The 15,145-nt window shown below is 37.6% G+C and overlaps 1 protein-coding gene across 1 annotated transcript in view; it reads right to left on the minus strand.

The window, feature by feature from the left end:
- Positions 1-15,145, minus strand: part of MORC4 (MORC family CW-type zinc finger 4) — a 74,451-nt gene that overhangs the window by 674 nt on the left and 58,632 nt on the right. Inside the window, exons 10-14 of the mRNA XM_036271207.1 lie at positions 14,436-14,564; positions 12,026-12,094; positions 11,564-11,615; positions 10,014-10,189; positions 148-838 (exon numbers count right to left, since the gene is read on the minus strand). Of these exons, the coding sequence (XP_036127100.1) occupies positions 148-838; positions 10,014-10,189; positions 11,564-11,615; positions 12,026-12,094; positions 14,436-14,564 (1,117 nt within the window). The remainder of the gene's footprint in view (positions 1-147; positions 839-10,013; positions 10,190-11,563; positions 11,616-12,025; positions 12,095-14,435; positions 14,565-15,145) is intronic.

The following is a 15,145-nucleotide window of genomic DNA, read 5'->3' on the forward strand; positions in this document are numbered from 1 at the left end:
GGTTCACCCAATCTGAAACATACAACAGAATAATTCAATGGCTTATTATATTTAAAGGCCTCAGAATATGAATTCATCAGAGCTTCAACTCTCTGGTCCCTTGGTTTCAATGATCTCTTATTCCTAGTGTTAAGGTGCTTCCCTAACCTTTTGCTGGAACAAATTCCTTTCTGCCAGAACACGTTCCAGTTTTTCTGTGGTTCTTTTCAGTTCTTCCAGCTCCCTTTGGTTCTTCATCTTTGGTGTATTATGACCTCCACCCTCCTCATAGACTCTTCCTTTCTCCCCAGTGGCTACAGCAGGGGTCATAGCAGAGGCCACAGAAGAATAAGGCACTGGGTTCCAGGATTCAACTGCTTTTCTTCTCTCGGCAAGCTCCTCTCGGTTAAAAGGGATCAGCTGAATGGGAGCGCCTGAATCTCGAACACCTTTTGCAACACCGACAACAGCTACAAAAGGTCCTTTGTTTACTTCTTCCTTATTTATATTTGTGCTGCCTCTGTTAGATTCTTCAGCTACCAATCTTGGCATCTGATCTTCTAATTCTTCAGGGAGCAGGGACCCCTGGTGTTGTTCCTGGGCCCCTGAATACAGAACTGAAACTTCCCTACTTTGACTGGTATTCTTGCTTGCTTCCGGGTATTCTGGAGAAAGGTACGGTGGTGTGCTTCTCTCAGAACTGGATTTATCATGGCTGTTCTCCCCTTCTGGAAAAGCAACAGCTGCCTCTACCCTCCTGTAAGAGCCAGGCATGGAATAATCTAGAGGAGGCGTCATTTCATTCTGGAGCCTTCTCCGTTTCTCCACAGGTTCCTCACCTAGGATCCATTTGTACTTACTGTAAAAAAAAGAGGAAATTACATTTTAAGATGTCAAAATATAAGCTAAGTAGAGCTCCTCTTCAAATTTCCCGTATTAAAACTGACTCTAGCTGTTATGCACAGCTCATTTCAGGTTAGTAATACAAGTTTAACCCCACCCCCCCCAAAAGCCCCTACACCTTCACTATGCAGTTTGCTGAGATAGCAATTGGTCTTAAGAGGGATAAAATCAAAAGGTACGAAGAGTCAGCAATCTGGATATAACAGGACCAGACTCACCTTGGTTAAAATTCTGAAAATAGAATTAAAACCAGCTTAACTTAGAAGTTTCAGAAATGCAGGTCAAGGAAGGAAAACAACAATAAAAAAAAAAAAAATACACACGCACAATTGCCTAATATGAGAACAGGGGGAAAAAAAGCCATAAAAAGCCTACTGGAGTATGTGGAGGAGAACTGAGCCAGCTTGTTAACTTTAAAGTGTCACAAAAACCTTCCTGTATCAAAGATGTATGCACATTTTTTTTTTTTTTATATTGCAACGAACACCATATAATTCCTTTACCAGCCAACTGGATTGTGGCTATTGCCCATTATTCACTTGTAAAAGTTAATTAAAACACCGGGCCCTGGTCATAAACAAAGAAACTGAAACAGCCTATTCAAGTCATTTCCCCTTATGGCAAAAGAATCCCCTCTGTTGGGGTAAACAAGCACACCTAGGACGGTGACCTCAGTCACCTTCCATTTCTGGCTGCTATATGCACTAAAGGTTGAAGGAACAAACAAAACAACTGGTGCCAGTGAAATCCATAGGCAATTTTATATGATGTGGCACGATGGGACCCCCATTTTTATCCTTTTAACTATTCTGCCATCTCTGCAGAAAACCAAGAGATTTCAAGGTAAAGATCGACTTCTCAATTTTCAGTGAGAGTCAGGTATGTTCTTGGACAAGTCATAGTATTTCAAAGCTGCTTGTATTTCTCTGCAGTTTCTGAGAACATCTGTAAAACATCTCAAACCTCAGCTTATTATAGCACCTGAATGTTCTTCAAAACTAGTATTCACCCAGAAATAAAACTGTTCTGCCATCTTAACAGATTTTGTTGTGTCAGCCTTAGGGGGAAAGCAAAAGGATTTAGGAGCGATGTAAGAACAAATGTATCCATTTTTAAATGTATGTAAGGGCCACTGCAGATGGTCCATTTAGCTCTGGTACTGAAAAAGATAGTAAAACAATCAGTTTGCAAGTATAAAGAAAGGGTAAATTATATTAGATAGTAACAACAAAGTTTTATGAAAGGCAATGAATGTCAAATTATCTGTCTTCTCTTCATTTTCCAATCTCTAAGGGTTCTGTCCTTAATTCTCTTCTCTACATACATTTTTTCCCCCTTTGATAATCTCATACAACCTCTTAGTTATAACCTCTGGGCAATAACTCCCAAGTCATTTCCCAGCCCTGATCTCCAGTACTGAATTTTCTATTTCTTACTGTTTTTTGTTTGTTTGTTTGTTTGTTACAGATGTTTGTTTTTTACCCCATTGACACCCTCCTCCCCATCCCGTCCACCCCATCCCTGGCTTTGTTGTCCATGTCCATTGGTTATGTGTACATGCATATAAGTTCTGTGGTTGATCTCTCCCCCCCCCCCCCAGCTCCCTCTTCTAAGGGTTGTCAGTCTGTAACCTACTTCCACGTCTCTGGGTCTACCCTATTCCTCAGACTGTTATGATCATTATATTCTACAAATAAGTGAGATCATGTGGTATTTGTCTTTTTCTGCTTGGCTTGTTTCGCTTAGGATAATGCTTTCCAGGTCCCTCCAAGTCGTCTCAAAGGATAAGAGATCTTTCTTTATTACAGCTGCATAGTACTCCATTGTGTATATGTACCAGTACTGAATTTTCAACTATCTATTACACATTTCCTCCTGGAAGTCCCACCGATATCTCACTCAGTATGTATAAAATTGATCTTTCATTTTCACCTTCAAACCTAGCTCCCTCTCCTGTTTCCTATTTGCGTTATGATACCACTAAACTCTCAGTACTTTTATATAGTTCTACCACTACCAATATTCAAGTTCAAGCTCTCATGACCTCTCCTGGACTATCTCAGTGGCCTCCTCAAGTCTCCCTTCTCTCACCTCCAGATCATTTACTGCCAAGTTAATCTTCCTAAGTAAGGCATTGCTCTAATTATGTCACTCCCCTATTTGAAATCTTTATTTATTGCTCCCATGTCTAAGTCCAGCTCAAATGGTACTTCTGAATTACTATAGCACTTTAGCCCTCTCTTATACGTATCACTTTCTACTATGTGTGTCTGTGTGTATACGTGTATGTATGCATGTATCACAGGTTCCCTACTAAAGTATTAGTTCCTTGACAGAAGGAAGCTTAACTAATTGTGCTACATGGGCATGAGGCAACAAAAACTTTGCACATAAGATCCAATAAAAAAGAAAGTATCTTGTGAAGGAGGTAAAAATAAATGGATTTTACTTTTTGGTTCTATAAATACTTATTAATTTTATAAATAAAAGCCTGGTTCTTTCCTCTAGGAATTAATTCTTATTCCAAACCTGTATTCACTCATTTAGTAAAGATTAATTTAGAGTTTACATATTAGACATTCTTTTCTATCTACATAGTTTCTTCATATTTTCTTTCTTCTGTCACCTTCCTCCATTGTATGTCTGCAGAGAAGCAGGTATTTTGATAAGAAACTATGTTTAATCTGCAGCTCAATTTGGGGAGTACTGCCGTGTTAACAACTTTAAATCTTCTGATCCACAAACATTAATTATCTTTCCATTTATTTAGATCTTTAACTTCATTCAACAATATTTTGTTGTTTTCAGTATACAAAGTCTTGCTTGCACTTTTGTTAAATTTATTTTAAAATATTTTATTTTTAAAACTACTGTAAATGAAATTATTTTCTTAATTTCTGTTGTTCTTTTGAAAGAGACAATTTTTGTTTTCACTGATTTTCTGTATTGTGTTTCTATTCTCCATTTAATTTTTTATTTTATTTTATTTCTTAAAATTTATTTATTTATTTTTGTTACAGATGTTTCCCCTTTTTCACCCACTGATTCCCCCCTCCCCCTCCCTCCCCGCCCTGTCCCCAGCTTTGTTGTCCATGTCCATTGTTCATGCATACATGCATTTAAGTTCTGTGGTTTATCTCTCCCCCACCACCCCCTCTTCTGGGGATTGTCAGTCTGTACCCCATGTCTCTGGGACTATCCCATTCCTCAGACTGTTATATTCATTATATTTCCATTCTGATTTTGTTATTACCTTCTTTCTGCTTGATTTGGGTTTGGCTTGCTCTTTGTAGTTTCTTAAGATGAAAGTTTAGGTTATTACTTTGAGATCTTACTTCTATTTTAATACAAGCTTTTACAAATATAATTTCCCCTCTGAGCACTTCTTTAGCTTCATCTCATAAGTATTGGGATATTCTATTTTCACTTTCATCTTCTCAAGATATTTTAAAATTTCCCTTGTGATTTCTTCTTTTACTCATCTGTTATTTAGGAGTATGTTATTTAATTTCCACATTATTTGTGAATTTTCCCAATTTTCTTTTGTTGTTGATTTCTACTTTAATTCCATTACATTTGGAGAACATCCTTTGTATGATGTCAACCCTTTTCAATTTATTGAGGTTTATTTTATGGTCTAACATATGTTCTATTTTGAATTATATTCCATGTGCACTCAAAAATAATATATATTGTACTGTTTGGGGGTGAAATGTTCTGTGTATGATACCTTAATTTCCTGAAGATACTTTTACTGGCTTTAAGATTCTTAGCTGATAGTCTTTCTTTCAATATGTCATCCCACTACCTTCTGGTCCCTATTGTTTCTGATGAGAAGTCTGGTATTATTCTTAGTAGGATTCTCTTGTATATAATGAGTATTTTTTTCTCTGCTTTCAAGATTTTCTGTTTGCCTTTGGCTTTCAATATTTTCACTATATGTCTAGCTGTGAATCTTTGTGAATCCTATTTTGAGTTTGTTGAGCTTCTTGGATGTGTAGATTAAAGATTTAAATCAAATTTGAGAGTTTTCAGCCATTATTTCTTTGAATATTTTTCTACTCCTTTTCCTCTCTTCTCCTTTTGGTACTCCTATTTTGAATATGTTAACGTACTTAATAGTGTCCTACATTTCTCTGAGATTCTGTCCATTGTTTTCATTCTTTTTTCTCTCTGTTCTTAGCATAATCTAAAATTGATATATCTTCAAGCTTACTGATTCTTTCGTCTACCAAATTTAATGTGCTGTAGAATCCTTTTAGTATAATTCTCATGTTAGTTATTATAAATTTCACCTCCAAAATTTCCATTTGGTTCTTAAAAAAAATAATTTCTCTCCCTTTATTGATATTCTCCACTTGATGATACATTGTCTCCTCTAGTTCTTTGAACATATGTGTAATGGTTGCTTTGAAGTTTTAGTCTACTAAATGCAACATCTAGGTCTCTTCAAGAGCAGTTTGTATTGCCTGCTTCTTTTGTCCCTATCTACAGGTCACATTTTCCTGTTTCTTTACATATCTCATAATTTTTTTTGACAATTGGATATTTTAGATAATATAGTATAGCAACTCTGGACACTGATCCCACCTCCCTGACTGGTTGATTTATTTGCTTGGTTGTTTATTTAGTGACTTGGTTGAACCGACTATGAAATCTATTTATCCTCTGGTATCCTTGCTCAGATTTCTTCTTGATTTTTATCTTTTACCTATCAACCTTGGAGTTACCCCTGGCCACTTATTGGTCACAGGTTGTGTTTAAGCCCTGTTAGCTAGTTAGATATTTTACCCTTTACCATTGGATGCATGTGTGGCCTAAAAACTGCTATCACAGTCAAATAAATTTATGTTTCTGCCCCATATTCATCCAGGTAGTAGTAGTAGTTTGAATTTTATCTTTCCAGTTACTGCTGAGAAGGCACAACCTTAAGCATGTACACAGTCTTCCAGACTGCCAAGGGTATGTGTAATTTTACTTTTAGCCTGGCTTCTTAGAAGTTGCCCCTGGTTTAGAATACTTTATTGCTCAGCCAGTGGTTTGTTAGAGGTTGTGCTTAACATCCTAGTGCCATTGAGGTCCCTTCTCCTTGTTGTTTGATTGGTGTGAGGCTTGGGGACTGCTTTCAAGTCCACCTTATGTCCTGATCTGATAGCTCCCTAGAGAGTGTAGCCTTGTGCTTATGCATAGACTTCCTAACCTCCAGGGTTGACTGTGACCCCAAGAAAGCTCTTCTTCACTACCTTTTCACCGTGGTTCTATCTGTTACCAAACATCTGATTGCTCAGCTATTTTGCTTGTTGTAACTTGTATTGTGGAGCTATGAGTACTCTCTCAATTGTTCTCCACTATGATTTCCTTTATTTTTGACAATGCCCTTAGGAATGGAATTATCCACGATCTCTTCCACATAAAGTCATTTCTTTCAGGTAGAGCTAAGGAGTTCTTCATCTTTAAGGCTGTATCTCTTCCTAAAGAAGAGGTGGGGGTAGAGAAAGTGGCCCACTTCCCCAAGAGTCAAAACTTTTCTTTTTGATCAATAGGTGCTGAGATGGTTTTTGGTTTGCTCCTGGCATAAACTTCTGCCCTACAAGCAAGCTGAGGCTGGACAAATAGTAGCCCAGTGTTGTCACCATACCTTCCCTAGGTGAGTACTTTCACCCTGAGTTGAGATTGGATGAAGGAAGAGAAAGCTAGCTAGAAGAGAGACCCAGTACTTCTTTGGTCTGTCTGGAATAGAGCTTTTACAAGACAGAACTGGGGGAGATGGGAAATGTCAGTGGCCTGACCCTTTCAAGTGAAACCATAGCTCTAGACTAGGAGCAAGGGGAAGAGAAAGACCCCAAATTCTTGACCCACCCCCACACCACCTGGATTAGAGCTCCCAGAGTAGTCTTCATAAAACACAGCTTGGCCCTGGCTGGTTTGGCTCAGCGGTTAGAGTGTTGGCCTGCGGTCCAGAGAGACGTGGGTTCAGTTCCCACTAAGGGTGTGTACCTCGGTTGCAGTTTGTCCCTGGCCCTGGTTGGTCGTGTGGGTGGCAGCCACTCGATGTGCCCCTTTCACATCGATGTTTCTCTTGCTCTCTCTTCCTCTCTCTCCCCGCCCCCTCTATCTGAACAAAAAATGGAAAAATGTCCTTGGGTGAAGATTAAAAAAAACAAAAAAACAAAAAAACACAGCTTGGAGGAGGATGGGAGCAGGCTAAATGCCAAAGACTCTTGCTGTTCTTTCTGATATTTAATAAATGTTTCTCCATTTTCTGTATGCCCCTAGGGCAATTTCCAGTAACTCAGAATGATTGTTTTATTTTAGTTTAATAACTTTTTCTAATTAAATGGTTATTTGTTGGTGAAAGTACCCACTAGACTCATTTCTCCATTCTGGAAGTCTCTCTCAATGAAAGTATTTTAAAATGTTAATACTGGCCCCTGAATCAACTTATTCATTAGAAATATTGTTCTTTTATTTCTACCTCATATTGTTTCAAATATTCCTTCAAACTTACTAAAATGTCTCTCTTTTCCTTCCACCATTACAATGTAATTTGGGGTTTTTTGGTTATCCTTCTACACATAGATGAATTAGCCTTTGACATGTAACTTACTCAAAGGCTTTCTAAATATCTAAATAAAATACAGCCACTAATTCTCTTCTTTTTACATATGCTTATGGCTACTTTAGACCTCAGTTTGTACTATTCATATGAAACCTAGTATGTATTGGGGATACCTACATATAAAACTTTGGCTACCACAAGTTCCTTCATCTTTGATTCCATCACTGCCTTAAAACACTGTCTTTCATACAGTAAGCACTCAAATACACATATAATAAGTGAACAGAAAGGGATGATTTTTGTTAAAAGAAATAAGCTATGTTTCCCTAAAAGGTTATGCCTGTTTCATACTGGCTGAATCTATTATCTATTGCAGGTGCTGCCCTGCTCTTGTTAGATTGTGAGACTCATAAAACTATTTCCAATGACACCTTGGGAAGCCTTACTAGGTCGTATAACCTACCCTACTAGGAATTTTAAAAACTTTTATAGTGAAGGCATTATTTTATCTAGAGTTAGAAAGTTGTACTACATGACCCAAGGATCCTTATCACCTTCAGGTTTCAATAATAACAAAAGAGACCTTTGTAACTCTTGACTAAATCGATAATGCCATTAACATTGTTTTATCGGAAAACCTTATATATTTCACTGAACTCTTGAATACCTTCATTTTCCCTTATAAAAACTCAGATTCATTCCAATCAATCTGAATCCCCTTATACATGTAGCTTGAAATGACATAATCATCATTTACTGATCTTGCATAAAACATATGACATCAGCAGCAACATCAATTATCACATATTCTTTCTCTTGAAAGATTATTCTAAAATTAAAACTACACATGAAGAATCAAAGTACTTTACCTGTCCTCTATAGCAAAATCCCAACTCTGGGCATAGCAGTTCCACAAACACTCCTATAAGCATCTCAATAAAGACTGATAAAGTATGCCACCCAATGGATGTACGGACATACTGCACTCATAAAATATACACACATACATAGGTTAGCATTTGTAATCTCCTTCAGGTTACCAAAAGTCAATACAGAGTAATGAAAGAAACACTGACAAAAAGGGGAAATTGGTCACATCAGGGAAAGTATAGGATTCAAGAGCAATGACACCTTAATACTCCAGTGGCAATTCTGATACCTGACCATCAAGGAGAATGAGGTAGAGAGGTAACAACCTGCTTGAAAAACACACAGCACTTTACTGTACAACCTTATGAACCTACAGTGGGAGCTGGAAAACTACAGATGGTAATAGAGAAAAATTATGCTCAAGCCCCTAACACTGACTAGACTATATTTCTTACCCCTTGCTAAATAGTTCGGTCTTAGAAATTGCTTCTTTGATATGACTAAAATCCAATCATTAGTTATTGAGTACCTCTAAATTCTTTCATACAAGTTCTCATTTAATTCATTTAGAATTTTATTAGTTTATCTCCTAATAGCTTACTTCCTTTTTGTTCATGTTCAGGGGGGTCATGGGGTTCTTCCAATATCTATAGGGCTTAATTGTGGAAGAATCATTGAATAGGGACTTGCACACATGTAGAGATGTTTGTCTAGATGAGAAGCTGAAAAGACCCACCTAAGAAGCAAGAAACAAGGAAAAATATCAGTAACATTGGGAGGAAAAGCAGGAGTCATTTTTACCTTATCATGTATTCCATTGCATCTATCCTAAGTTAAGAAGCTATCCAAAGTGAAGAGGGTCAATTGAAAGTTCACAGCCCACTACATAATACTCACATTATTGATGACTGTAGAAATTTCTACGATTAGGGAACAACTCTATCTGACCTATGTCTTGGCTCTGCCAGAAGTGAGAAGCATAATACAGAGGAGAAAGCAAGTTTGAATCAAGAGTCCTGAGTTCCAGTCTTATGGTATTATAGGCCAGTCATATCTTTCAGTGCTTCAAACACTCTTGATATTTAAGAAAAAGAAAAGGTATGCTCCTTCCTGTTATAAAGACTAACAAAATAATACTGATGGGGAACGAGAAGATGAACAAGTGAAGTCAAAAACTAAACTTACACTAATAATTTATTCTAGGAAACAATGAACTAGAAGGCTTACCTAATGGCACAGACTTCTAATGGATATTTTTATATGTGGCCAACATATGCTAAGTATATGGAGATACACAGGACTTTAATATTCCTACACTTAAGAAAAGAAACAATGCTTATCTATATAACTTTGGCTTACATTTGTATAGCACATTATGCTTTTCAAAGAGTTTTCATGTCTATTATTTCACTTACACAATTCCCAACATAATGTGAATATACAATACATAAAAGAGCATTTGTCAGATGATCACCTCAAAAAAGTAAATAAAAGGATGGATAGACAGGTTTGATATAGCAGTTGTAATGTTGAATAACTGGGGGTGCAAGCAACATACAATTCTATCAATCCAAAATAGTGCTTATCTTTTTGAATCCCATGTTAGGCCTAAGGAAAAAGATAAATATAATCATACCAACCTACATTACAGGAAACAAACCCTGAGGCTTATTATTGAAGACAGTCTATGTTTTTTACCCACCTGGAAAACTGGAAAACACTGGAATCCAGAGGCTTAAGTTGAAGAGAAGGTGTTTTGTTATCTTCTCCAATAGATGGAAGCCGGCTAGGGCTATCAATTTCCTCATATCCCATTGTTCTATTATTTAATTCATCCATATCTTGAATAGTAGGGATCTTCAGTGGATTAGTGAATACCTAGCAAAGAAAAAAATGATGCATAAAAATCCCAATTGCAAACTGAATATCAAAGGATGAGTCAATCCTTCTGATGCTAGGAAAGAACACTTAGCCAAATAAAAAGAAACTGTTTCCTACACAGAACAAACAGCATACAGTAATGTACACTAGAACACTGAACCCAGGCACGTTTACTTATAACCTAGTCAGCTGGATGCCATCAGACCTCCCCAACTCACTTATTGGCTCCTAGAGTCATCCCACCCACAACATTAACCCTGGCCCCCTAGTCAGTGTCTAATTCTCTCTTTTGACCCAGTTTAAGGCTGGATTTTTTTACTCCTCCGAGATCTGTTACGAAGGTAGAGATGGAGGGAATAAGCATTGCAGCATGTATTGGTGCTGGATTTGGAGAAATGCATGCAAGGCATTAACAAGTATACATAGTGCACACACACAGAAACATGCGTCTGGGATCTTATGGAAGAGCCAGCTTATGAAAATAGTATGAATGATGAAGGTGAAGGAATATAAAGGGGAGGTAAACTGAATGAGGACAGGGCAGTCCCAGCAAATCTCCCAATCTCTAGATAAGACTATAAAGCCAAGACAGTAGGGCATGGAACCTCAATATTCATATAACTGGGTCTTGGTAGACTGTCAGAAAAATTAGTATTAAATTGCCTCTATCCTCACCAGTCTGACCTACCCTGATTGAATGGGTGAAAGGTGAATCTAACATGCGACTAGTAGATATCTCTGGGAAAGAGGGTCAACAGGAAAATCATGCAGATAGGAAAGGTTGGGGGGGGATATATGGGTGCTATGGTGGCTGTCAGGAAAGGAGTGTCCCTGAAAGGACGGCCAACCTTATTGCACCCTTCAGCGTCCGGAGCTGGGCAACCATGTCCGAGAGACAGTGCTCCTGAAAATTCAAAATAGCAAAGTCTTTATAAAGCAAGCCAGCCTGAAAGCAGGGATGGGAAAGGGGCACAAAGAACCACCCTTCTTCCCAAAAGGAGGGAGGAAGAATCACCCCTGAATCCTGGAGGAAAGGAGACTGAAGAAAACCAGACACTCAACAGGAGCAGCCTGTATGAGGATGGAACATAACCCTGAAAATTCTGTGACACAGAAGGTGACATTCACACTGTCCAGAATCAGTACTGAATCCAAATTTGGGAAATGAATGATTTGCTCTTCTATTTTTGGTCATCTGAACATCAGTAACAGCAGATTAAAGCAAAATCAAAAGATCCAATGAAAAAAGACCATCAGAAGAAATGGTTCATTATTTCTATACAGCTTTCAAGATTGCTGCTTCCTTCAACCTATGTCCTCTGTTGGGGAAAATTTTGTGTGAGAAAAGGAAGAGGGCAGACTGTCTCTCACCTGGTGGTTCTCTTTTTCCATTGGCACATTCTTCTTCTCAACAGTTTGATCTCTAGGAGAAGATAAAAGTGCTATTTAGTTCATTCATGAAATTTCTCAATCTAAATGGATTACCAATTGTAGATTCAGGTTTTAATGTTCCTTCCAAATTAGAAATAGTGTAGGCCTCATTGAGTTTCTAAAGATGCCTTCCTGAACTCTGCTACTGAAGAGAAATTTCAGATGCCCTATTGAAAGAGAGAGGAGGAGGGGAGGGAGACTAAAGACAATCACTAATTGAGAAACTCGGGAGATGATTAGAAGAAATAAAAAAACTGGGAGAATAGAGAGGTGAGGGGGGAAAATCATTAAAAACCAAAAAAGAAAAATATTTACCCCTGTTTTCAAAACTCCCCTGTTCTATTAGGAAGGGTCAGCTTCCTCTATTGTATAATACAGAATACTACCTTAGGTATACTTAACTGTTTCTTAGCTTTGCTCAAGTACAGGTCTTCATCAATGAGTTCTTGTTCCTCTGGAACAGAGCATCTCCTGCAGCATAGAGAAGAAATCACCTTTCAGAAATAAAATGTACCCTTTGCTTGTATCTTTTCCTTTCCTCACAGTTATGACAAGGGAGCTTACCAACCCTCTAATCTTATAAAACTCAGATTCCACCCACATTACAAAACCTGTGTGTAGGTCAATGTGTAGCAAGTCTTATTTCAAGGCATACGACCATCTAATTATTTTTAGTGCATATATCACCTTTCTCCCAATATAGTCAAAGTACTTGACACTTACAAAATTCATATTATGGTGGGCAGCACAAAACATAATCTCTATTCCTACACAGTGAAATTCAAGCACATAAGAGACTTGCTTGAGTTTCCATGCAAAGAGAATATTGCTGAAACTAGAACCTAGGTCTTTTGCTTCTCATTTACTAAGAAATTCCCAAGATGCAGTCCAGAAGCATGATAATCCCTAAATTAGGTGATGATGCCTGAAGAAGAAAATGAAAGGTATGATAGAAAGCAGCAGTAGGAAACTAGGAGCTTACATCATAGGACAGAAACTAGCAAAAAAGAAGAAAAAGGAGGACTATTTAAATGAAAATATATACAAATGTTTACTATATGTAAAGCACAAGGAAGATACTTTTAGAGAAATAAAAACTGAAAACAGCACTAGAAAAAAATTCAGTGGTCAAAGTAATCCTAGAAACAAATAAAAATGAATAATAATTGGAAACCCTATGCTATACCCATTTTATAAGGGGGCAAAGTATCCTGGAAAGCTATGTCTCCTGCACTAAGTGTAAACTGATAGGAGATACAGGATTAAAAAAATGAGACTTCTATGCATTCAGCCCCATATTCAAATCACAATCTCAGTTCCTCTCCATGGAGAGGTGCTTAAGCACAACTGGAGACTATGAAGGAATGCTTACTCATTATAGACCTAGATTTCATTTATTTGATTTCCTCCATTTTAAACATTTTTTTCTAAAAAGCATACTGCTTTAGTACCTTTTTATATTTTTTAACTTATTTATTTTTATTTTGAAGTACATTTATTAAAGCTGTGGACAGTGAAACAAGGAAGGGCTTAGGATACAAGAAGCAACAGGAGAGAGCCTAGGTGGTGCTGCTTTGGCTCACTGGAAAGTCAGAAAAAAGGGGGCCTTGGAGACAGGTTGAGGGGCTAGCCCAGGATGATCTGCCACTGCCCATTGCTCCCCTGGTTGCAAGTCTCATGAGGACCCTTAGAATTTAGGAGATGCATGCCTGAAAGGGAAGAAAGGTGTGAACATGCTCCTGGGAGGGAGAGTGCCTAGTACTTTTTTTCTATCAGCATTTAGCCTGAGGGGAAAACAATTACATCACAGCAGAAATGAAGCAAACTGAGTTACTATCATAGACCTATGTGACTACTGAATCGAATAAAAAAATTTAATTGAAATGAATGCGCATGGATATGCCAGGCACTATCTAGATGTTAGATGCTACAAGGAACAAACAGTGTGTTAAAAAGACAAACATGTAAACAAATAGCACTGAATGTACAATAGGTACTACAACATATTCAGGTATAAGAAGCATATGAAGAAAACCATCAACTCGACCAAAAATGTAAAACCCTTGTTCTTGAATACCTTAAAATTTCTCGAAGAGCCAAAGTCTATACATATGAAAAACATCCAAAAAATACAAAATGAAATGTGAAAAAATGTCAAGAATTAAACACTAGAGTAAAGAAGCCAGAGTAAAATCACTGTAAACTATTATCTACAAAAGTATCACATAAAATACTTAATTAAGCATCTCAGATGGATATGATTTGGATATGGAGAATGCATAAAGTCATTGTAAGCAAGTGGAATAACATTACCAAGTTGTGAGGGAGGGAATAAGTATGGCATGTGTGGGTAATACTGAAGTCACCAGGTCTAGCTAAAGCATAGGGTTTGTGTTAAGATACAATGAAAACGCCCTGGCCAGTTTGGCTCAGCGGTTAGAGTGTCGGCCTGCGGTCCAGAGAGACCCGGGTTCGGTTCCCGCTAAGGGCACGTACTTCAGTTGCAGTTTGTCCCCGGCCCTGGTTGGTCGTGCAGGTGGCAGCCACTCGATGTGTCCCTTTCACATCGATGTTTCTCACTCTCTCTCCCTCCCACTCTATCTGAACAAAAAATGGAAAAATATCCTTGGGTGAGGATAAAAAAAAAAAAAAAAAGATACAATGAAAAATAAGGCTAGATAGGTAAGGTGGGACCAGTTGACACATAGACTGCAATGCCAGGATGAAAAGTGTGGACTTGAGATGAAAAGTGTTTTAGAATTACAGAAAAATTAGAAATTTTCTCTGGCATAATACTGAGCCCTAAGCTTACCTGTACTTTGGATGAGAATTATAGTAACAAAACCATCTTGCAGGTAATGTAGATGGATCAACCTTGCCAGGAAGCTTCCTCCATTTAAGACACTCATCACACTGTACCCACGTCTGATCAGGAATCTTCCTGAATGAAGAAAAATATAAGTATGACTGTGTGAATCCTAGGTCTGTGCTGTGTATTACATTAGAAAGCCACACCCTAAAAGTGAAAAAACATAATTTTATATATGAAATGTGTTATAACTGTTATAGTCTAGGTGTCTAAAATGTATATATCTTGAACTTCACAGAAAAAATAATGATAAAAGCAGGCCAGATATGGATATGAAAAATAGTAACAAATATGAACATGGTGAGTGAGCTACCATTATTTATGGATCAGTATTACTTATCCTGGAATCTCTTCTTCTAAGCAAGCAAGAGGATAATTTTAACTCTAAAAATAATTAATAAAATATAAACAATATTACCAAGAAATAAAACCCACAGAATCATTTTATTTGGTTCTATCCAATCCTGTGACAAGTTTAAAATGGAGGAAGGGGGGACAGGAAGAGATTAACCACAAAGAACTTATATGCATATATGCATAGCCCTTAGACACAGACAATAGTGTGGTGAAGGCTTAGGGCAGGGCAGGGCAGGAGCCTGGTAGAGGGAGATAAGGTGTCGGGGAGAATGGGAAAACAACTGTAATACTCTCAA

The sequence above is a fragment of the Molossus molossus genome, unplaced genomic scaffold, assembly GCF_014108415.1.
Source record: "Molossus molossus isolate mMolMol1 unplaced genomic scaffold, mMolMol1.p scaffold_m16_p_2, whole genome shotgun sequence".
Classification (NCBI taxonomy): Eukaryota; Metazoa; Chordata; class Mammalia; order Chiroptera; family Molossidae; genus Molossus; species Molossus molossus.